General features: G+C 40.4%; 1 protein-coding gene across 1 annotated transcript in view; it reads left to right on the top strand.

Moving 5' to 3' along the window:
• EGFLAM (EGF like, fibronectin type III and laminin G domains) overlaps positions 1 to 25,096 on the top strand; it is a 73,224-nt gene that overhangs the window by 8,837 nt on the left and 39,291 nt on the right. The window contains exons 2-7 of the mRNA XM_017823687.1: positions 7,421 to 7,533; positions 9,447 to 9,530; positions 11,085 to 11,111; positions 15,427 to 15,544; positions 15,798 to 15,933; positions 22,410 to 22,576. Of these exons, the coding sequence (XP_017679176.1) occupies positions 7,421 to 7,533; positions 9,447 to 9,530; positions 11,085 to 11,111; positions 15,427 to 15,544; positions 15,798 to 15,933; positions 22,410 to 22,576 (645 nt within the window). The remainder of the gene's footprint in view (positions 1 to 7,420; positions 7,534 to 9,446; positions 9,531 to 11,084; positions 11,112 to 15,426; positions 15,545 to 15,797; positions 15,934 to 22,409; positions 22,577 to 25,096) is intronic.

Genomic DNA, 25,096 nt, shown 5'->3' on the forward strand with positions numbered 1-25,096 from the left:
GAGGTTCAAAACAATCACTCAGGATTTGGACGGATTGTGGGAAACCATGATGCTACATGTCTAGTCCTCACCCTGCACATTTGTTGCTTGTCACGTGGTCAGCTTTGTCCTCTTTGTACTTTAATCTTTTTGCATGTGTGTCTGTAAAGTGTGTGTGATTGTAATTTTTTTCTGTCTGACCACTTTTCAGGAAGCTCCCGTTGCATTTTGTTTCTTGTACTAAGAAAGCTATTTCTTCTAGAGCTGTTTCGTTCTGAATTTCAGCAAGAGAGAAATGAGTAGATAAAGCAAACAGATTAAGGGACATCTAGGAGAACATTTTTCAAGTATCGTGAACAATTTTGCCAAGATTCCTGTTAAAGAAAATAAGCTTTGGATAGCAAACACTTGAAAAGTACATCCTTAAGTGATACTGATAGATGGTAAAACAAATTTTCAAATTATTTATTTGACATTTTTCAGTTTAACTGGCCTTTTTATAGATATATTTTTATCTATATAATGAAACTGTATTTTTTGATAATAAATACAAAGTCTTTCATATATAGTTCTCTTATATATTGTACTGTGTTATAAATGCTCAAAAATGCAGCAGACTGACTTTTATCCTTATTTTTATAATTTCATTTCATTTCAGTGAAATTCCTGCTTAGTAGTTTATTTTCACCAACAATGCCTAAGACTCAGTCATGAACTTTAAGCACTATTTGATCAACTTTGTTAGTGTTTTCCTCTTTCTGCTTCGAATTGTTTTAAGAGTGCCATGCTTTTTGGAGCTCCTATGGTATTAGTGCTTCCTAGCACCTCAGATGCATAAACCACGAGATAAAAGAGAACAGCTTTCTTCTTTTATTATTTTTTTTTATGGTGGAAATGGATTGAATTCTATCACATGGCTCAAATCAGTGCCAAGAGGAAGGGAGAAGCCCTGGGATAGGAAGGTGGAGAGAAACACCTGGAGGAAGAGGGATGGAGGAGTGGGCAGGTGGTAAAGGGGAAGGGATGAGACCTTCCCCTGGCCACTGGCAGTGAGCAGCTGCTTTTGCCCAGAGGAAGGATGGAACTGCATATCTGGATCGCTGAGTTTTTTTCAGATGCAGTTTCCCCTGTGCTTACCTCAGGCAGCCTGTGCAAACCCATGGGGCTTCCTGGCTGGAAAGCTGCTTTCTGCTGCCCCTCTGCTGAGTGTCTTCTTAAGTGATGGATGCTCACAGTGTAGTCCAGGTATAGAAAACTGTGGAGGGAGACAGGGTTGGAGGGAATGCCAGGATAATATATTGGCATGCTGGTTCTTAAGCAGCCTGTCCCACTGATTATTAAAGTCTGTTGCACAGACAAGGTGTCATCCTGTTGCTTGATTTCAGCTACCTTCTGGCACTTAACCCTCTGAGACACTTTTTTTAAAAGTTATTTGAAAACTGGTGAAGCAGCCACTAAGAGGGGAGGCAATGGCAGAACAGGCAGGGTGCTGGCAGCAGGCAGGGCTAACTGCAGCCCACCAGTCATGGACACATCCACAGGGACAGGACATGACAGAGCCCAGCCAGGAAATGCCAAGCCAGGAAAAATGTTGAGCTTTGCATTCAAGCGGTCAGTAGGCTGGAGTAGTGTGAGGTGAGCTTCAGTACCACCCCTTATCCAGGAATGGGAACCTGGCTACCATTTTCCCCTGCCAGGCCAAGGTGCTGCAGAAATGTCAAGAATTATGGCAGCCATGCCCCAGCTCTGTGGCTTTAACAGCCAAAGCACAAGCTGGATTTTAAGGGACTGAGCACTAGATTTTGATTCAGACTACCAGAAAGGCACCTGAGGTTATGCAGGTGGAGTGTCTTGGTGAGGCTTTTTACAACCCTTTCATTTACTCTGGAAGCGGAAAATGCTTCCATCAGGTGAAATATTTCACCAAGTTGTCTCAGATGCAGGTACAGTATATGCAAGTTTGCATTTGTGTTAATCAAACTGGCTCCTGATTGGTAATTATTAAGAACACAAACCTGTAAGAGTTGCACGGAGAGTTCCCCATGTGTTCCTCTTGACAAGACAGGTATAAACTAGGTATAAACTAGACCTTTGCTCAGAGCTATGATGTCCCCTGCTTCTTATAGCCTTCAGCACCAGGAATTCCCCAAAAGTGATTCCAGTGCGTAACCATCCAAAGAAGTTTTTTCTATATCTGTTTCTTAAATTTTTTTTTTTTTTTGAGAAAGCAGTTTCTGCTTTTTGTTCTCAGTCCTAGATATCACTGTGCACTGTGCAGAGCTCACTTCCTCTCTTCTTCCCTTCTCTGCAGAGTTGGAGCCTTCCCAGGAGCAGACCTCTGCTCCAGGGAGGAGTGTAGGGAGCGAATCAGGGCTTCCCACTGCTGTCTTTCTGTTCTGTGACCTGCAGGGTGAAGGCAAAACAGGAAAAGCTGCGACAAAGTCACCAGTGACATTGTGGCTGTTTGTAGTTAATGGGATTTGCTGTGTTACGCTGTAGCTTAAGTGCTGAGCTTTGTCTCCTTCATTCCCCTTCCTTAGCCTATAAAACCCCTGGTGACTGTCACCTCAGATGTACCTGTGGCAGATAAGCAACGCATCAGAAAAACATCACGTGGGTCCAAGTCTGTTACTGTTATAATGTTGAGGGCGTTTTTTCATTGTGGGTTTTTTTCAGTATTTTTAAAGGACTAATGAAGGTTGGGTTAGTCTCTCCAAAGATTTGTGCACTGTGGTCTGGCTCAAAACACATGATGCCTTTACAGGCCCATGTTACCTGCCCTCTCTGCGCTGGTACTCAGCGTGGCAACGTGCAGGTGATCCAGTGGATTTCCTTTTGTCAGGATCTGATGCAGTGAGAGGCAACTCATTCAGAGTAACGACTATCGGGGTTTTCCCATTTTTGTTGTTGATTTTTTTTGGTGTTGATGTCACTACTCTGGGTGCAGAACCAGGAGAGACTGGCTGAGATTTTCCGGTTTCAAGTCATTGTCCTTTGTAGTTATTGTGGCTGCGAGATTCTTGCTCTCTTATGTACTGCTGCAGGGCAGTGGGAGCTGGAAAATGCTTCAAAGAAATATAAAAATGGCACATTTTTTTCATTTAGAATTTCCTGACCTTTTCAGTTTGTCATGCTGTCTTCCTTCCACTCTGGTGTTTGCATAACCTTGTTCTGTCTGTAAAAGGAAGGGAAACAGCCTTATTGCTGTTTATTGTTTTATAAATAAGGATTTCACCAATATTTCAGTGAGAGAGAGTGGACCGTAATGTATTTTGTTTCACTTCTAGGAATGGGCAAGCTGTTTTCCTGGAAAGGAGCTATTACAATGATAAAATGCTATTTCAGTAAAACTTGGGGGTTTTATGAATTGGTGAATGCAATGAAATAATGTTTCAAACAGAAGAAATTCAAGGATATTTCTGGAAAATCCTTTGTTCTGAAAACTTCAGTTTAAATGTGTTTGAATTATTTTTCATGAGGTTTTTTATTGCTATTTCTTCACACTGTGACATGTTAGTAGTGATAGCTGGCATTTCATCAACAAATTTCTCATGTTTCATGGAACACAAATAGGAGACACACCAACCTGGAAAGTAAGGAGTACTTCAGTTAGTATGTCTTAGCTGTTACTCAGAGACATTTAAAAGTAAAATAATGAAATGCTTATCTCCTTTAATTGGCCTGTGCCCTGTCATTAGTAGTAGTACAGAAAATGTAGTATAAAGATTTTGGTTTTCCAGCCCACAAACTACTAAAGATGAAATGAACCATCTGTTTTCCCTGAAATGTATTACCATATTATTGCATGAGGAGTGCATGAGTGAATTATTTGCATATTATTTCATGATGTGTAAGTATCTGTGATTACCTGCGGGCCTTGAAACAGCAAATACATCTAAAAAGAAAAGATAAAATGCAAAATATAGTTAAAATTCTAAAAGAAAAATTTCTAACACCAATCCTTCCAGATATTGCATTCATCACTACTTCTAAAAAAATCTGTTTGCTGTCACTATTATTTTAACCTAATTTAAAATTTAAATCAGTTTTGAAGTTTACTGTAGAATAGTCGTACTATTAGTACACTGTAAAACAGTAAAGATGAATTTTATCCAACTCATCCAAAGCACTTCAGACGTGAAGCTTGTGAACACTAGAAATGTTTTTTTTTTTTTTTTGAAGTTGGGTTTCTTTTCTCATAATTGTTCATCACTGTAGTAAGACTTTGGGCTCAGTCCATGACTGGAAGGAAGGAGAAGCTTGCCTGTGTCCACATAAGCAGTTTTCTTGCAGTAGTTGAAGGAAAAGATCAGGCTGAAGAGATTGCTTAATTCATCACAGTAAAGAATAGCATAATTGACTGGCCCAGGCTGGGGACCACTCCCAGGAGGCACTTAATATGTGGACAGAGGCTGTTGTATGTAGCAAAGGGAGCCACAATGGAAGCAATACTTGTATTGAGATGGGATAAGCTTTTTTACCATCTTTAGTTTGAATTGTTTTTGTGAAGCAAAAAGTTAAATAATGGTCGTTATTTGGAAATGGTGAAATATACTCTGTCTAAGGGAAAGGGCTCATGTATTCTTCAGCTTACTTGGAGAACTTGTTTGGTGACTTCTTTACCGGTTTAGCAGTTTTTGCACGTTTTTAGAAGTACAGAGCCAAAGATGTATAAGCGAGAAGGAAAATAGCTGTAAGCAGAAAAGTAAACACAATATTGTCAGCTCAACATTGTTTATCTACAGCCAAATCCTCACTAATTTCTTGTGTTTGATATACTTTCATAATGTATAGTCATAATATGTGTCACAGTGCTCCCCTTTAGTTAATGCCTTCTTTACATGGGACTGGAATCATTGCTTCCATTACCATCAAAGCATTTTGGACAATATTGAAATTTCTGTGCCTGATGGGCCAGAAAAGAGAACAACGGTGTTTGTACAAAATGTGTTTACTTGTATTTTTTATATAAATTGATTCCTTATTCTTTATGATCAGAGCAAATCTCCATGCCTTCTGAGGTATTCACCAGACCAAACCGCAGAGCACATTGGCAGAGGGGATCATCACTGTGGCGGATTTTCAGAATATGTGCAAGCAGTGAATATGTCACACCTCCCTTGCTTGCAGATTCCCAATCCAGTGGGCTGCAGAAGGGAGTATGCTCTGTTGTAGTTATGCACTGTGAATGGTGCTACCAGGTTAAGAGATTTTGTGCTGAGTTTTGAGAAGAGATTTGACCTGAACTCTTTGGGTACAAATACCCAAAGAGTTTACCCCTGGAAACTATTTTTATTTTTAATGGCCTAAACATGACATTTGACATAAAGACATAAATATTTAGACCAGTTTCAGTATCTGTTTCTACTGTGGCTAATACGTGATGCTCCACAAAATCATGCAAAATACATGAAGCTCATATTTATCTCAAAATAGTTTGTCAGTAAAGCAGCAATATATGTTGCAGCAGTTGTGATCAGCTGCAAACCACTTTGATGTGGTATTGCAGCAGACTTGTTCAAAAGCCATGACATCTCCTGCAGCTCGGTGCCATAAACATTGCTTGTGACAGATCCTGCAGTCACTTTGCCGTGGTTTCAAAGGGAAAGTTCAGTCCAAAAATGGACGTTTTTTACTTTCTGCCTGGTTTTGTGAAATTCAGACTCTTGACAACCAGCAGTGACGCTGAATGCCCCGAGGCACATTGCTAGGCTGTCAGGGCAGGAGCGGTGACAGCAGAGGACTGTGGGACTGCCACACTGCATGAGATACTCCTCTCTGCCTTGCCCTCTGTCCTCCCCAGGAAATAAGTCTGTGCATGGGTCAGGGATGACACAGGCCTTCCTTTTCCTCTTGGCTCCTGGCTAGGGCATAAGGCAGCCCTCTCCTTGACAAAGGGAGTGCCATGTGCCTGCTTTTTGCACAGTTTTATCACAGAGAGGGCAGGAGGCAGCGGTGTGTGAGCGCTGAGCTTCATTTGAGGCTGCTTCCTGATACAGTGCTTACACCTGGTTCCCAAGCACGCAACCTGCTACTGCCCTTGTTGTGCTAGGGAAATTTCTAACTTCTATAGAGTTTTCTCTAAATTCTAGGGTTAATTAAACAAGGAGGATAGAAATATAGGTCTCTCTGACTCCTTGCTCTTATTTTCCCTGTCTTAGGCCAGGGCTTTGTATTTACTCCTCCAGTAACAATTTATAAGCCAGTGTAACTGAGGTCAGTATTTGGCTCTCGGTGTCTCTTTCATCAGCTGCAACCTGGAGATAGTAATGTTTTCTAGAGCTGAGTGAATAATTCATGACATGGCACCTTATTTAACAGATGTTGTCTCTCTGTTTGCAGATAGTCTGCAAATGGATTTCATTTTGTTCAAATTTATTTGTTGTTTCATATTATTCACCAAATACTTTCAGTAAATAATTTTATTGGCCTAAAGTGCATTCAGAATATGAATTTGAAGCCTGCCTTACATGACTGTTTGTCATTGCTGGTTAAAATTTGTTTTTTCGGCAACCATGCCTTCCAGGAAACTTGTCTCATAGAACTTCCCCAGAAAGTAATACAAGGATGCCATGAATATGTTAAGAGTGAATGTTTAGGGGGTATTCTTTCTTCATTATTACTAATGATGTGTGATGTCAATCTGTCTCCCTGGGTGTTGTGAATATTGGAAAGGTGTTTCCTGAATGTGAAATGTTTCTTAAGTGGACAGTGATACCCCAACCCTGGCTGCTCATCTCTGCTTCTCCTTTCAGTTGCACATGGTACATGGTACATGGTTCCAGCTACTGCTGAGTGCAGGGCAGGAGGTGAGCACAAGAGGTAGCACTCTGCTGTGCTCAGAGCCCCAGGAATAAGCAGGAATCCGTGGGACTAAGTCTGTGGTAATGAAGAAAATGGGTAGGGGCCCAGGGAACGTGGCAGGATTTGACTCTTATCCATACGGTTGAACTCCTTTCCTTCCCCAAAGATATCTATACTGGTGTGGTTCATGAGCTGTGCTGTTCCTCAAGACCATTCCTGGAAGACTTTCCCAGCAGGCTGAATCTGTGCCACAGGCTGTACAAACACCACGGATGTGTGAACATGTCTTTTGGTCCTGGGTAGTATCCAGCATCTCAGGTGTACATTTAAAAGCCTGTGGGTTGCTCAATGGCATTGCTTGAGGCACTGAGTGCTCCTGAGCCGATCAACAGCTTTTCCACTGGGAAAAGGAGGTGTCCCCCTTTGCTCCCTCTTTCCTGGTATTCCACTGCCACCTTGTAAGGCAGAGGTGGAAAGTGAAAAGGGGCACCCAAGTAAAATCTGAGTAGTGGGCTGTGTTTGATAGTTTGGAATGAGGGGCAGCATAAGTCTATTCTTCAAATCCATACCTGCCAGGTAACTAAAGGAGGGGGCTTTTTGTCCTGTGGCTACTTATACAATGCTGTTTTGTTTTCAGCAGATAGGCTGGGGCCTCCTCTCAATATACTGCTGGATTCACTGAACTGCACAGCGTTCAGTGTGCAATGGAAGATGCCAAAGCAGCACGCGAGCACCATCACGGGATACACAGTAAGTGATCCTTCTGCTCCGTGGCCTCAGCCTGCACATGTGGCACAGTGAACTGGGCGGGAGAGCTCGTTCTCATAACAAACAGTGCTGTCACCCAGAGAGCAGTCAAGGGACAGTGGGCTTGAACAGATTGAACTGTAACTTTAAGAAACAAGCAGATCACATTTTAGGAACAAGCTATGATGGAAATTTGGGTTGGATGCCAAGGGCTTGCAGTGGATATATATTGTTTTTCTGTTGTGCTTTCCCTGCAAGGGTCTCAGTGCTTTCTGCAGCTGATAAAACAGTAAAGTAGAGCAGAGCAGGTTGATATTACACTGTGCGTTCAGATCCTTTGACTTGTACTTCCAGCCTGAGAATTGCTTTAGCAGGAATATCTTGTGCAAACTAACCCTCTAAAACTTCCCAAACTGGCAGCAGGTACAAGAAAAGGCGTGTTTCGTAGTGTCTCTTCTTCTGATAGGAACTGTACTGCATAGCATCCCTGGGAGCCTAGCTACAGCCTTAAATAGCAAAAGAGATTTTGCTTTATTCCCCTTCCACCTCAGAGTTGAGTTTCTGTTAAAGAAGCTGAGTGATTTTCCTGTTTTAATCCTGCAATTTTGTAAGGGTGTCTCTGATCCGCACCAAACCACCATATTACTCTTCTGCCTAGAGGGCAAAAGAGAATGGCTGGCCTAAACTGCTTACGGTGTTTTAGTGTGCAAACAGAGGAGCAATGAGCACTAATATGCCATTCAGTCTTTTTTGTTAGATATTGCTTTAATCCAGGTATTCCATGGCAATAAAATTCAGTCCCAAAATGGAAGTTAGGCAGTGGGAAATTAGCACCAAAGGTGTGACATGTTAACTAGGATGTGTTGTTTTCCCCTTCAAGAAAAAAAACCCCCAAACCAGCAGATTTTTTAATCAGCATTTTCTGTGGAGGGATATGAAATTTTGAGGAAAAACATATCCAAATTTCAGTTTTATATGAAAAGGTGGGAAGCAGAATGCTCCTGACTGCCTTTATTATTAATGTACACTAAAAGAGTGAGAATATTCCCTGCGATAGGTACTTCTGGTACATATGTTCCTTCATCCCATGGTCTTGTAAATGACACCAGTGCAGCCCAGGTGCAGGGTTGTTTTTGTTGTTCTGAAAGTGCTTGTAGTCTAGAAGTAAGAAGCACTTGGCCAGGACCTGCCTCAGCTGGGCTCTGCATGCAGTTGGGTCCACCCTTGTGTGTGAAAACAGAAGTGCAGTGAGTAAGTGGCTAAAGTCATAAAGAGTTTTCACTGTTCATGCAGTAGATCAAGCATCTGAGCTCCAGTTTATTTTTAAGCCTTTAGCCCATGAGTGGCATGATAATAAAACCAGTGAGAAACAGCACTGATAGAGCTGTACCCAGATCATCTTCACTGTATTAACCTTTGACCCTTTGACATCTCAGGGTCTCTGTGTGCAGGAAAGTAGACTCTCTCTAATTAGTCTCCAGTACATGACAACAGACATGGAGAGACATTTTATGATAGAGCAATTTTTATAATGTCATAATCATGTAATGTCAACATCTTCCTTATAAGACGGTGTCTAACTTGTGCAGACTAGTCCCACAAGTCTTTAGCTGTCCATGCTGGCCACAGACAAATGATGCACAATTCAAGTTGGTTCAAGTCTGCCCTAAAATCTAGGCTGTGTTTCATATCTGTTCAGCATATACCCTGTATGATGGTGTCCTTTGGTCACACTGACAACTTCTAGCCACTGAGAAGGGAATGTTAAAGGACTTTAGCTTTTCATACATTCGAAAAGGTAGGAGGTTGTGGGCTCAAATGCTGTCCACAATATGATAACAATGCACTCATTTTTTAAGTCACTCTGAAGCACTGAGATATTGCTTTAACTGATTTGACTATATCTTCTTCCCAAGGTCTTTTACTCAGAAGTTGAAGGTGACAAAGCAGTTAAACAGCTCTCACATGATGTTCCCCTGAGTTTGGATATGATTAGCATGGTGAGTATTTCTTTTCACCAACAGTCAGAGCACTGGAGAAGAACGTACAAGTGGGAACTTGCACATGTCTCTTTGTTGTCTGACTATTTTATCATGTAAAACAATTGGAAATTGTTTGTATCTTCCTAGTACTGACCTTTGACATCTCCTAAAATAGAACTTTGAATATGCATTTTCTGTGTGTTTTCACACATGGAAGGGGTGGAATTGCTTGAGTCTGTGCGTAGTTAGAGTTGCAATATCAATGTATGTGTATTACAGTGTCTTGATGCAGGTGTGTGAGTTAACACACAGAGTTTTCAGTGTGTTTTTACTCTCTGTGTGAGACTGTGGCCTCCTGAAGTATGTTTGCTTTAGTTGCACTTTTTCCAAGTTCATCTCCTAGAAGATTCCCTCAATTTCTGTTTTTTTTTTTCTTTTGTTCTTGAAAGCACTACTTTTTCTCATTGCTTTTCTTTGTTTGTTTATTGTTTTGTTTTGTTTATCTCTTTGTTGTTTTGGTTTGGTTTGGTTATGTTTTTTCTTATATCTCTCCGTTGCATTTTGTTTTTCATTGTCCCCTTCTCTTTCCTCCTTTCCTTTTTCTTTCCCACTTCTTTCCATTTCCATTTGTGAATGAACACTGCCATGCTCTTCTGTTGCACGGCTTAGCAGTTAGTGCCAAAATGAAAGCAATTTCTCCCTGCTTCTGGGTGGTTTTTGTACTGTCTGCTTTTAAATGGTGTTCTTGAAACATGTCAGTGCTTCCTCAGTGCAGAGAAGCTGCTCCTTGAGATCAGCAAGTTGGGAACAAAGATTTTCTGGACTCTGCTTGAGCAGAGAGTGGAAGTGTTACAGGTTGGGTGCTGTGAGGGGAGCACTTTCACACCATGCTCTGCAAAGGGGAGTCTGTCCACCAGACAGCAATGTTACCAGCACAGGGAACAAAGGCTTACATGTGCTCACAGAGGACCATTGCAGGCTTTCCAATCTTTCTTTAGTTATCCTTCTTCATCATTCATTTTTTTCCCTCCTTTCTCTTCTCAGTTTCCCCACCTGATGTTCAAGAAAATGCATTCACTGATCCCTTCTGGGCAGTGCTCAGAAACCTCCCCACGAGAAGTGTGAATGAGGGGGATGCTCAGATTTCCTGCAGTTTTCCATCACTCTGGTTGTCAGTTCTGAATTCTGCAGGTTTCTGGTATCACAGTGAATGAAAGAATATTATTCCCATGATATATTTTTTCTTTATTTACACATTATTTTTTCACTTCTTATCTTTATCTCTGTTTCCTCTCTTGCCTTTTTTTTTCCTAAAAAACATTCCTGCTAGTAGTGCCAAAAAAGATAAAACAGCATATTGTTTTTCTTTTTTAATCTGACAGCATTACTTCTTACTCACTGGGAGGAGAGAGTCTGTATCCCAATACTCATGCAGATGATTAAAAGCCAAATAGACTGCTATGTGTTGCAGCATTTGCCTTGTTTTAATTCCCTGACCCATTATTTATATGGTTTTGCCATCCCTTATTAGTATGTTAGTTCTTTAACAAGTCCTATTTTGCTTTTTTCCAGGATCAACTTGAAGGACAAGCAATTTTTGTAAGTATTGCTTCACATGAGACTTGGTCACAGCTGTGATTTAAAATGGAATTGAACGTTCCTGACCTGGTCTTTCCACAAATTCACACACAAAATTTTATCTCAGATGTTGATTATAGTTAGCACTTAGATCTTTCGTGGACAAAATACAGCAAATAGTAGCAAAAGCTCAAAATCCAGAGGCAAAGTAGCTCCCTTTTTACCAGTGGATAAACCTTTTTCTTACTCATCATAGGTATTTATGATTTTCTTTTTTTGCTGGAGTAAATTTGTGTAAAGAATGAGATACATCCAGGCAGTGAGTACTTAGAAGTGATGGGGACAGCCAAGTAATCAGACACACAGTAAAAGGGAAGAACAAAGTCTGGCACTTGGAGAGAAGATGGAGAGGGAAAAATCTGAGCTAGTCCAGCAAGAGCCGAGAAGGAGGAGAAGCTCAGGAAGAGGCCAGCCATGCAATGCCCAGGAGGAAGGAGTGGGAGAGTAGCTACTGGTATAAAACAAATTTGAAATAAATACTAACTCTCTTAATGGCTTTGCAGCTGGTGAATCAACTGATTATTTCCAGTATGGCATGCAGTCCAGTCTAATTCCTGTGGGCTGGCTTTATTGTGAGGGGAAAGCAATCAAGAGTTGCTGAGATTCGGGTTGGACAAGGGCAGAAATTTCAGTGTTTAACAGAAATCTCTAACACCAACAGCCTCTTGCAAACTTTTGTTTCCTGAGACCTGTTGTAGGAATGGAGAAATCTCATGAAGTTGGTGAATCTTACCCAGCTTTCATGGTCACAATTAAGGGAAGTTTGGTTAACTATAGGAGGCTGATATCAGGATGAGACCTCAGGATGCTCTTGAACCAGGACTATCTGGTTCAGTCCTTGCTGAGCTGAGTCTGGATTGTGACATTTCAGAGCTGAAGTTCCATGCTGGGCCCTTTTTTTCTGCTTGATAAAAATAACACTTCTGAGGGGTACTTGTGGAGAAGTATGACTGGCTGGGATTAATCAGCTCCCAGCTGTCATTAATCCTCAGGAAGTGGTGTTCTCACTGAAATGCTTTCTGTTATATTCATACCAAACTCAACAGAAATCTGCAATAGTCTTGTGGTTAAGTCTGCATAGTTCATGTTTCCATCACTAAGCCGCCTCTCCTGGTGCTGGGTACAACCCTGCTGCTTTCTTAGAGGCTTCTCTGTTCCGTGTGGGATGGTTGTAGCAAGAGGTGATTTGCACTGCCTGTTTCTGTGCATGTGTGTGTGCATATGCCTGTGTCTTAGCAAGTGGATAATGTATTATAGCTGTATATCACCATGAAATAGAGAACATGCAAGTGACAGCAGCCAGTCTGATTTAGTAGGGTGGTTGTTATAAATGGGCATGGCATTTAGGAACCTGAGCACAAGTAGTTAAAAAAGAAGAAAAATCAATAATAATTAGTAGACTTTAAAGATGGGAGGTTTCAGGTTGGGCACAGAGCCCTGGGGAGCAACAGTGCTCCCTGTCAAATCACTAAACACACCAGTACGAAATGAGAAGTGACCAGCTGAGACCAGTAGCGCAGGGAAGGAATTGTCATCAGGGAATACAGTGCCATTAAACCCAGCTCAGTTCCTGCAGCTGTGCTGTAGTTAAGAGTTTGATGGTTTTTTGGATTAAAACAAAACAGAAAACAGACTTTCTTTGGAAAATAATTTGTAATGCTAGTTTCTGTGAGGCAGCTTACTGCACAGCCTCACAAAGCAGTTTCAACACACTTGGAGGGAGGGCAAGCTGTGTGGCCGGGCAGGGAGGGATATATGGATTATTCTATGTGCAATTGACTCTTCTACCACAGAAAAGGCATCACAATGCTTCACTCCATTCAGCAATGTGAGATGGTAATGAAAATGTCAAATGCCATTTTTTTGGGTTTTAGCAAGAGTGTTGTGTAAGACAAGAAAGTGAGGTTGGTGACTAGTGAAGCCTTATCAGCAATGTAATGTCCAGTTTGGGGTATCATGCTTCAAAATATAGAGGCAATGTGAGTCAAGGAAGGATTACAAAAACGATGGCAAGTTCACTCTTCCATATACTACCTAAATTTATTATCTGTGAGGCCACTGTGTCTCTTCTGGGAGGGAGAAAACTTGGGTTTAAGTTTTAAGACGCATCTCCTAAATACAAGTAAAAAAAAGAGATGAAATATGTACCCACAGATTGCTGGACAATGGGGTACAAGGAAACGGGTTTCTTCTCTAGGATTTGATTTGATTTGAAAGTGTTCTGGTGTAAGGTGGGTATTCCCTGAAATTGCTACAGGTCAGGGTAGCTTTATGGTGTCCTGAATCTTCAGTTATTCATTGATGTCCTGATTCTTGAAGATTAAAAGACACTTGGTCTCATGGATAAGCACAGTATGTCCAAGAGCTGTGTTCATGGAGAGGATGTTACTAGAAGGAGGCAGGTAGCCACATGTGTAAGGCATGAGGTTTTGAGAGTACACATGTCGAACTTAAAGACCTAAGTAGATATTAGGACTTTGATCTTGGTTGGCCATACGCTCAGTAAGATTCCTTCTGTTTAGTTCATTGTAGACTTGGGTTTGGAGGTAATAACATGAGGCAAATACATGAATATCCAACTCACTGTGGGGAACAAGTTCCCAAATAGTGTGAAAACAGTAAGACAAATAATGAAGGATTTTTTTTTTCCTCAGAAGAATGAAAGAGGAATACTGGCAGGAACAAATGCACACAGTTTAAATGCAGACAGTCAGTATGTATGGCATAGAGGATAGAAAAGCAGGAGTAGGGTCACTAGTATTGTCACCAGGAGGAGGTGCTGGGTTTTCAGCAACTGGATTCTCAGATCACCTTTTGAAAGATCTAAGTGCCTTCAGCTCTGAAACTGAAAGGCCCAGATTAATCTTTCAGAGTGAGTGTCCTTGCTACCTCTCCTTGGACAGTTACTTTTCCAGCATCGCTATCATCTCTCTCAGGTTCATCTAGACCATTCAAGCTGATCAAGGGTGAATGATGGAAAAACAGGATAATGGTCAGGTGGTCCATGTTAATAGGAAATCAGTGTTGGAGCTCCAAAACCACAGCCAAAGGAATGATAGATGACAGGGTGTTGCCGAAAAATGTTGTAGTAATAACATAAGTTCCCCAAAGGTTAGAGAGGGAGAGTTTTTTCCAAAAGATCATCATAAGTAGATTTAGCAGTTAATAAAATTTTAGGATTGTTTACTGTTTAACTGGAAATGCAGATTTAAAGTCTGTTCCAGCATGAAGAGAAAAGGATATCTCTGATTTTCACATGTACTGTGACTAATGTTTTTAATATCAGAGAATGAAAACTGGAAAAAAAACTCTGTAAAATACTTTTTTATGAGACCTTCCCCCCCCCCCCCAAGAGCAGTCTGTGGTGTAGAACCTGGTATTTCTGTTTACTTGTATATGCTGTCAAAATTCCTAAGTCTGAGATTAAAATAGAGACTAGAGGTAGGCTGCAGGTAAAGAATACTGAATTTCTGTACACATGTTCCAATAAAGATCAGATCTAGTGTCTGAGGCTCATCTGTGGTATATTCAGCAGCCAGTGATGAAATGTAATGTTTTGGTGACATTTTTTTAAATTTCTGTGAGATTTGAACAGGCTCCTCTGAACAGTATTCATCACCACAAGGTCTTCATGTGGAGTTGAGCATCGCTTCCCTTACAGTATCTGTCTGTGGGTTAATCTTTCTGTGTTTATAGCAGAAGGACAAATAAGGGAAATGCTCACTTCAGGTCAAGGCTGATAGCTGAGCTCGTAAAATTGTGAGAGGCAATGGGATAGGGTTCTGCTCCATGAGAAATTAAAGATCATCAGTTCACACTGCATCAGATTGCTTCATTCTCAGGAGTTTTTATGGCCTATGAATTTAAAACAAAAATAAAAACAACCAAAAAAAGAAAAAAAAAGAGAGAGAGAAAATGCACCAGGCTGATACCAAACACCAGCAATTGGCTCAAGGGAAAGAATAGTATGTCCCTTTGACTTCACCAAGGGAAAAACTGGATAGTAAATGCAAATGATCTACAACCTTATGAGTTATGCTGAGAAATGGATCTGGGTCATCCCTATGGATTCCCCTGGGGCAAAGCTGCAGCTTGAGAGGAAACACGTGGTACTGTTTGTGTTTGTTGTTTCTGAGCTGTTCTGGGCTAGGGACAATCTTCCTGGGAGAGTACATGGAAAATGACCTGTAAGATGCTCAAAGCTCAGCTCACAGCAGTATCCCCAGTTACAATGGAGAACTTTCACGCTGTGCTTGTCTCCTCTTGACTCTGGCAGGATGTTGTCATTGGTGACCTGAAGCCAGGCACTCCACATCGTGTTAGCATTGGAGCATATGGCTGGGCAGGAAAAGGACGACCCAGCATGCCCAGAGAGGTGACAACCTTATCCCAAGGTAATGCCTCATACAGGGCTATGTTGCAAAACTGGAAAGGCACATGTCTGTTAACACTCATACCTAAATCTCTGTCGTATGCAGTAATGTAATATTTTGCTATTATTTTTACAAAAATGTGGGGTTTTAAAGGGGCAACAGGTGGGAGGAGAAGCCTATGAATTTGATTCCTGGGTCTGTGGGAGTTAGGTCATTGTGTACAGTAACCCAGTTTCTTCTCTAATGCTATTCCTTTGCACTTCTTCTGTCTTAGATAAGTGCATGCCCCTGGCCCCACCCTACCAGCCCCAGATCGTGGTAGTTTCTGATTCAGAAGTTGCATTGTCCTGGAAGCCTGGAGAGAGCGAAGGAAGTTCTCCTATCCAGTACTACACGGTGGAATTTATCAGGCAAGTTTGCCAGTGGAGCTTGAATTTCAGTGTTTGTGTATTGCAGTGATTTTTGATTTTTGTTTTTGGTTTTAACCTAAACTGCACTATTAAACGGCATATAGATCCATTTCATAACTTATTTACTTACTGTGTATAGTACACTTTGTTTTCCTCTCAATATGTGTTGAAAATTTAAAGACAAAACCAGAAACAATCCAATTTGTTATAAAATCACCAGTAAGTTGTTCTTTCTGATTGAAGAAAAATAAGGTCTGATTTGATCTGTTCCCTGCAATAATGGCTTTGGTGAATGAAGTTTTAAGTTTCTCCTGTCATCAAATACTGTCAAACCATGCTGAGAAAAGAGTGTGTGGCAGAGTAGTTCCCCTGGGCCAACAGTCCTCTGGGCTAGAGGATTATGTCCTCTGGATAGGATATAATCCGAGCATTGAAAATTCAGTGTGTTAGGCAGTTTTACCTGATAAAAGTTATAGAACCATAAAATTGTCACAGTTGGAAGAGACCTTCAGGATTATTTAGTCCAATTGTCAACCCAGCACTGCCACTGTAGTCCATAAACCACTAAACCATATCACCCAGTGCCAGGTACAGACACCTCTTGAACACAAAGTCATTTGGGTCTTCAGCTTGCAGGATGTAGACTTGCTTTTTTATGCTAATGCTAATCAAATTTACATGAAATGTTGGTCTCTCTGTTTAGGGTTTGGGGGGAAGGGGGCTGTGGATGGGGCTTTTTTTTGTGTGTGTGTGTTCTTTTACATTGAACTCTCTAAAATTTGCAGCAATAGAACTGAACTGTGACAATTTACCAATCGAGTTGCTTATATAAGCTGCATAGGAAGGGTCAGGAGAAGGTGATTGTATCTGCAAGCACAAACAAGTATTGGTACTTGACTGTCCATATGCTTTTGTGAGCTCATATGTTCATACAAAGCTGTTTATTTGCATTTGCTTGCCCTTATGTTTACTCTTACAGTGAATGCAAAATTCAGCCTTTGGAAGTTTAATCCTTTGGGTGAATACTTGATGACAGGTTTTGGTTGAGGTTCCTGGATAAGAAGAGGGATTGCTTCTTTAACTACTCTGTTCTGTAAAGGTCAAAATATTGTTCTTCAGGAAAATAGAGTAATTTTTGATAAAGAATTGTTGTTGTTGTTGAGATAGACAGGAAGAACTATTGATTTTCAAAGTGCTCAAAGTATGCTTGCAATCTAGAAGATATAGATATAACAAAAAGAATTCCCAGGCTGAAAACCTACTTGTGAACTGAAGTACTTTTTGGATCAAAATGCCCCATTATTTAGTGGGAAGCCATCCAGTGTTCATTGCACTGCAATGCTGGACATGAGGGCTGAAGATTCTTATCTCCCTCGTGCAATTTCTGCTGTAGAATCACCAAGAAATTTCTCCAATATCTATTTTTTGAACACAATTTTTATCTGAGCCTTTTGTTCTCTTTCTCATTTACTCAGTGGGTGGGGGAGGGATTTTGTTGAGTTCTGATTGACTGCACTTCTACAGGCTCTGTGCTTTTACTGGAAAGTGGAGCCTGGAGGTTTATGTACACTCCTTCATAGCACCAGGAGCCTGCTAATGGAAGAAGAAGTGGGCACCGTCATCTCCATCTGACACATTGAAAATGCACCCTTGAATGTTTTTGTTCAGCCAGGGAATGTAAAGTTGCCTTTAGACTGTTTAGGTCTAAAGATGCGAGTGACTGAAATTTCAGTGTTTCGTTGGTTTTGGACTTCGGGAAAGAATTTGCTAACAGCACAATGTTTTGATTACACTGTTTATTTTGAGGTTTAAAGCTCAGCTGGAAGTGCATTTGTTAATTTTGGGATTATGCTCTCTTAGGCTTGGAAGCTTAATTATATATTTGGAGAAAGTTCAATGAGCCATAAGCTCTAATAGCAGTTAGAGGTAAACATTTAAGTTTCATTGTCTTTTGCTGCATATAGTTTTAATTACTATAAAATGTATTACCATGACTTAAAGCTGTTAAATTAAGCCAGTGTAAAACTAAAACAAACTGGTTCAAGCAAATTTAGAATTAAGTCCTCTTATGTCAAAGAAATACAACATTATGCTGTGCTTTTGCGAAATTAATGACTTTCTTATGCAAATGTTTAATTTCTCTTGGGTGCAGCACAAATGTCTAAAAAGTATCACATTGCTGAAATAATTTCCACCTCTACAGAACTAACTTTATGACTAGAAAACACATGTTGGGAGAAAACACTCTTTTCAGTTTCTCAACTGTGATAGCAGGGGTTAAAACCTCATGAAAATTCAGTGCATTAATTGTTTTCAGATATCAGAATCCACTCAGGGTCTAAATTTTGTGGTTTATTTAGGCACTTTGCATAGTTTTCCATTAGGACTCTTTGGTTCCCTATAGGCAGTGGAGGGCTACAGGTGGTTTCAGATGTAGGAGGAGCTGGGCTAGTGAAAGTTCTGTTCTGCTGCTGACTTCTAAGAGGATGCTAAGGAGACCACACCCCCATCTTGTCTAAATGGTGAAAATCAAGAGGGAGACTGTAGGGACTTGATTCTCACCTCATCGTTCATAAGAAATGTGTGAGAGAACGTGTTAAACCCAAAACAGCTGACAGTGTCTGTAAAAGTTTGTAGGGTCATTGTAAATATTCTTTTGGTTAATGATGAGAAATATTTTAAGACAAATGGCATTTTTATGAAAGCGTCTAAAGTGATACTGTAGACTTCAGCCTATGGATTTGGGTGTTTTTCCTAAAGACACTATAAAAAATTAATCCTCAAAATGCCTTGGATATTTTCACTCAAATACTCCAAATACTCAAATTTTTAATCTGTTGAATGCCTACCAAATCTTTTAAACTTGATGATTAACTTACCCAAATTTTTATGTTCATATAGCAGCTACAAATGTTTTAGCAATGTATCCCTTAAAATGATTAGGTCCACTTTCTTTTCATCTTGTTGGTACGTAGACGAAATCAAAATCTTTCAATATTAATTTTGGCATTCAGGGCAAATTTTTCAGTATCTTGATAGTGATATGAAACTTCTGCTGCAATGAACTAGGCAGGTTCTGCTGATAAAACTGGGAGATTTGCCAGTATTCAGATGTTAGGGTGGAGCAGATTCAGCATAATGTTGTGTGCACATTTCTTGATCAGTTTGAAGCCTTCCCTCTCTCCCCCCACCAAAAAAAAAATCTATCCCTGAATTCATTTCCTGTTGAATTATCTGTCCCTAACATTGCACTGAACTAGGCAGTCATTGTTTGCTTTTGTTTGCAAAGAACCTGAAACAAAAGATCTGACCAGGGAGACACCTCCCACTGTCCAGGGAAAATACCTTTAATACTTTTTTCCTCATTGTTTCATCAAACAGTCATATCTCAACATTTATCTCACTACCTGTGAGGGTTAAATCCTTGAAAAGGTAATTAATGAAGAAAGAGGAGTGAAAGATGTAGAAATCAGGGAGGAAGTGCTTAACAACATTAGACATGATCAGAGGAATATCTAACAGGAGACTGAGTTTAAAGAATTGGCCATTTTTCCTTTCCTGGCAGTTGGGCTGATATATTTTGTAGAAAGTGTCAATAATGTTAAATAATAATAGTCAATGAAAATATCATATAGTGTGCTATATTCAACAGGAAATTTTTTTGTAGTGAATGAGAATGTATTGTATTTGTCATTGTATTTATTATTTGTAGGAATATTTTTTAAAAATGTTTGTAGAGATGAATTTGCCACTTGAGATGATTATAAACACGGCAGAGAAGAACATTCAAAAACATTATAAAGATTGGATCGCTAGCAGGTGCTTCACTCCTAAAACATTTCCAGGTGATTTTAAAAGGAAGTTCAAGTGAGTAGAAAATTTTCATTCTCTGCATCAGAAAGATTTCCTTTCTCAGGCCGAGTCAGTCTCCACATTACAACATAAAGCAATAGTGCAAATATTTTGGGTACGTATGGCATGAGAATTCTGCCCTTGGTTTATACCCATTCTGTCCTGTTGACTTTAGCCATATATTTATTATCTCAAAAACAGTCTGACTTGGTCACTGGCAAGATTCTTTCTGCATGGCACTTGTGCATTGGAGGTGCACAGCTGTAGCTTCAAGAACAGACTGTCTGTGGAAGTTGTCTGATTTCCCCATGCACGGTTACAACCTCTGGAGCTGCCCTGCAAGGTGTGTGACAGAGAGACCCTATGCAGGGGAATGTAGTGCTGCAGTAAGGTGGGAAAAGCGATATCAAAATGAACCCTTCTAGTGTAGAAGTTAACAACAAAATTAAATTTGACACACACACAAAAGAAGAAGAACCATGGAGACAGTTTTCAACAAAATGTTCCCATCTTAGGGAACCCAGGAGCTGGCTGGCCATGGATAAGTCACCAGCTGAGTTTGTTGTGTTCCTCTCCCCATCTGTTTGCCATGTTTTCATCTTGTACCAATTTGTTTGCACAGAGAATGTTCTGGAGAAGTAGCAAAGAATGTAGCTGCAAAGAAGTAGCAAAGAAGTAGCTGCAGATTCTTACATGTTTGGAGGAATTTCCGTTGTTATAAACTTCTACAGAAAGAAATGTTGTGAGAGACAGCATATTTGAAGGCTAGCCTGTGTTTGTGTTATCTCCTGAATCTTTTTAGAGTGCAATGTGTCCTTTGGGTCCCTTCATCAGAGGTGTGTGTTTCCATTTGGGCACAGATATCAGCAAGGTCTGTTTCAGAGAGGCTGTGAGGCAGCTCTTGAGCTAGCAGGAATTCTTTGGATGGGAATTGGAGCCAAAAAAGGATGTGTACAGGAAAATTGAAAACACTACTAAGTAAGCGTGTGGAAGGAAGCAATGTTAGCAGTTTTCATTTGGAAAACACTATATATTTTCATTTTGGCCCAGGCATCAAAAGCTCAGAGGAGGGGAGCAATGGAAGAGTAGCCAAAATAAATGCTCTACTGTCAACCAGGAAATGGTGGTGGAGGGTGACTTAAGATAGTCTGTTTAGCCATCATTACATCTTATGCATTTGTCTGATTTTATTTTTATTTTTAGTAAGACAATGAAATACTTGTGTCCTATGTACCACTGCAGGAGCCAGGCAGCTGGGAGCTGTTGCTTTGTGACTGCATTTGCAAGCTGGCACAAAACAATGGAACTTCAGTGATCAATAAATCTTGTATTGACTGGTAAAAGAAAACATACGTTGACTTCGGCATTTCCTTCCAATTGAAAATAAACAAATACAAAATGCCTGCCTTGTGCTATAATTTTCATTGAAAGACTGTTGGAGACATTTGCAGCTAGTCCTGTGTAAACACTGGTAGATTCAGGGAGCACTTGGAGTTTATTTCCTGTAATAAATATCACAAGGACACTGAAATAATTTTCTCTGAAAGCAATTTCTGTCCCTATTTTACTTTCATAAACTTTAATTTTAATATTTTGGGTGGCCTAGCATGAATGCTTACATTTTTGTTTTGTTTGTATTTGTTTAGCTTCTCATTCTGTTTTCTCTTTCGTAAGAAGAGGCCACTTTTAGAGAGAGTGGAAATGGTGTGAAAACATCAGAATACTCTCTAAAAGTAGACCAGCCCTTTCCGATGTCCCTCTGTGTATGAACCTAAAACTTTTGATACCAAACTGTCATGTGAATGGTTATACTGGTTTCATATGAATTATAATGGCACTTAGAGAAGCATTTATTGGCAGCTGGCTTCCAGTATGAATCAAGAGTTAACTCGGCATTGTCCAAAGACAGACATAGGAAAGCTGTTGCAAAGTATAGGTCATGTTCTCTGCATGATTGTTCTGTGGGTTTTGGGTTATCTTTGTGGTTGATTGGAGTGTTGTTTTGTTTGTTTGTTTGTTTTGTTTTGTTTTTTGTTTGGTTTTGTTTGTTTGTTTTTATGGTTTCTTTGTTGTTTTTCCTGAAGAGGAGACTTTGGATCCAGATTTCCCTGCATGTGTGGATTAACCTGATTACTTGGGAGATCAAATACTAGATTCTCATCTTGCTAATGCTTGTTTGAAGTGACTTACTGGTGTTAGGGCACAAGCTCTTAGAAATAAATCAGGATCTTTCCCACTATTGCAAAGTATTACTTTATATAGCCACAGGGTGGTATAAAGCAGGTGCAGGTAATAGACCTCCACTTGAAAGCTATCAACCCAAAACCCATGAAACAGATGAATAGACCTGGATTTGTCAATCAGTCCTTTAAATAACCTCCTTGGCTTTATAAGCAAAATCTGAATATTGAGTTTGTATGATTGCCCAGTTTTGATATCACAGGCTTCACGGCTTAGTAATGGTTGATTGCACAGTCTGGGTCCTTTAAGAGTGAAGGGTTTCAGTGATGACTTAGTAGACTTGTATCTCATTTATTTGTGTATTTTCCAGGAAAGTTTAAAGGCAGTTAATTTGTACAGCGAGCTTTAATTATTTATGATCTGGTCTTTGTTTGATCCTCAAGGCCAGACCTTGACAGCAATTGGACGGTAATAAGAGAGCAGATCCAGATGGAGTCCATGGTTCTCAAGGGACTTCTCCCAAATACCAAGTATCAGTTTGCTGTCCGAGCAGCAAACTCCTATGGATCAAGCCCTGCCAGTACACCGAGTGACATCATCCGAACGTTCAGTGAGTAGAACCAGCATTTTTCAATTAAAGCTATATAAAAATAAAGTATATCTGCAAATCAGTTGTATCTGGGGCAGTTTGTGGAGGTCTGCTGATGGAAAAAGTTGCTCTACAAGCACAGGCACTCCCATTCTGACACCATTTGGTCCTGTCTGAGGAGCTTGCAGCACCTTGTGAAAGTCAAGCTATGAACAAAGATTTGAAAAGAGCCAGGCAGCAGTGCTCTCATACCATTTCTCTGCTCTGGAGGTCATTGCCAGATATTTTTGGATCACTACTTAGTGACTTTTGTGCTAGTATCGTGCAGAACTGATAAGTGAATATCATGGGGAGAAATGGGAGAGACAAATCTATTGTTCACCTTTTTTTCTGTTCTTTGAAACTGAATCTTATATATTACATTTATAATTTCAGCAACTCAGAAAGACTGAATAAAACCTGGACTGTTTTCTAGGGAGGAAGGCTCTGAAATGATTAAGCACAATCATGAATATAATTATATAAGGAAGTAAACCTCCCTTTCTGATCAGAAGCTGCATAGCAAAAGTTTTAGATGAAAACGCATTCAAACATATCAAAATCCCAACTTGTGAACTGTTATATTTATGTTTGTATAGCAATGTAGGCTATATACATTGCAGTAAGTGTGGGTCCAGCTGCTGCTGGCCTTCCTTGGTATACAATTCTCTGCCAGTGCTGGTGTGCCTCTGGACTGACTTTGAGGGGCTGTTGCTCCTCATCACACCCAAAGTCATAGCTTGTATGCAAGGATCCTGACCAAGCCAACACAGAGGGTGTTGGGAATCGTGCAAATCACATCTTTCAAACAGAGAAAACTAATGCCACAAAGAGAAACAATGGAGGAAAGGGAGCCAAAACTGGCAAATTATGGGAACTATCTGGGCTATATCCTTAATGTTTCAAATTTTTATATAAAAAAGTGTATCAGTACTTTTAAGTTCCAGTTTTGAAGGCATTTATAGGGGATGGAATACCACAAAAGAAAATGCCTGAATAAAATTTGAGCAGATTAATGAACTATAAAAAAGAGCAGAAAAACTGACTTTTTTTCTTTTCTCCCCCCTCACTTGCAAATCAACTTTAATTAACTAGCAGAAAATGAGCAGTGAATATTTAGGTGGGACTGTGAGCTCTGCAAGAAGATTTTGCATGCTGCAGAAATGTGGACAACAGGTTTAGTGATTCGCCAGTGTGACCCTCTAAGGATTTATTTCTAAATTGCCTCCTTATCTTGGAATCCTTGTTTTCACTGACTCTTATAAGGTAGTTTCCATTCTTTTTATTCCTCTGTCATAAATTCAGTCACTTAAACAGTTGGCATGTAGTTTGCTAGGGCTGCTGAACTCATAAGTTTAAATCCTGAAGTAAATATTTGTGAAAACTCTGAAGGTGCAGTGTGTTCTGGGGTTCCTCCTTCCCTTGATCCTCCGGGATCAACTCTTGCTGCCTTAGGCACACATGTGTGCTCCTTGGTGTTTTGTTTATCTTTGGATGTAGGTGGTTGCATCCTTCAGTCAGAAAAGATAAAGTGTTTAGCTCTGTTAATAAGAGTGGAATCGTCTTCATGCTCTGCTTATTACTGCAGTAGTCCAGAGAAGGCACTTTGCCTTTGGAAGCTGCATGTTCTGCAGAGGCCTGGATTTCTATCATTAGAAGTTGGAATCGAATTCACAACCAGTGTGTATAAGCACTGATTTCTGGAGAGGTTCACAGGGGACATGAGCTTGGTTCTCTGGGCCTGGATCAGATCTGAAAAGTCCATGCATTATGCATGTTTCACTTCTCTCTGGATGGGTTTAAAAATTCTGTGGTGGTCCAAGGCAGGCATGTGGGTACTGCAGTGGCTGAGAGATTGGTCTCCCTGCGCTAAGGGGCTGTCAGGGCTTGGACAGAGACCCTCATGAGGGGCAGAGCTCCTTCAACGCAGGGCTGTGTCGTGTCTGTAATGTGCTCCAGCCTTTCATCAGGTCACTTGTACTTGGGACTACTTTGGCAAACTCTGGGCCCTTTGCAAATACAAGTGTTGTTCCTTTGCCAGTCTACTCTAGGTTTACAGGGTGGATTTTGAAAATAGGCTTAAAAACTGTGCATAGCCACTATGCTTGAAAGCCTGTGTCACCTTGTGGATACCTGTCCTCACAATAACTAGCTTTTTGCAGAGCAAGGAGTGGTGTTCAAAAGTATTGGAGGATGCATGCCTTTAGAAATAAATTCTGTGGCTTTCTGGGGGCGGGGGAGTGTAGCCGAGATGATAGTGTAGCTGACAGCAGCTCTCACTTGTCTTTAGTTGTGATGTCTATGTAGGAGACTGTTAACCAGATACACAAGTACATTGTGAATTAGTAGAAAAGCTAAACTTCTGTTGTGAAAAAATGCTCTTGATTAAAGCTGTGCACAGCCTGAACATTTAATTTTCCCCAAAGCACTAAAAAACCCTGAAGAATGATTTAAACCACTGACAAGTTTCTTGAAACAAACAAAAAAAAGCATGCTAAACTC

The sequence above is a fragment of the Lepidothrix coronata genome, unplaced genomic scaffold (genome assembly GCF_001604755.1).
Source record: "Lepidothrix coronata isolate B3197 unplaced genomic scaffold, Lepidothrix_coronata-1.0 Scaffold104, whole genome shotgun sequence".
Classification (NCBI taxonomy): Eukaryota; Metazoa; Chordata; class Aves; order Passeriformes; family Pipridae; genus Lepidothrix; species Lepidothrix coronata.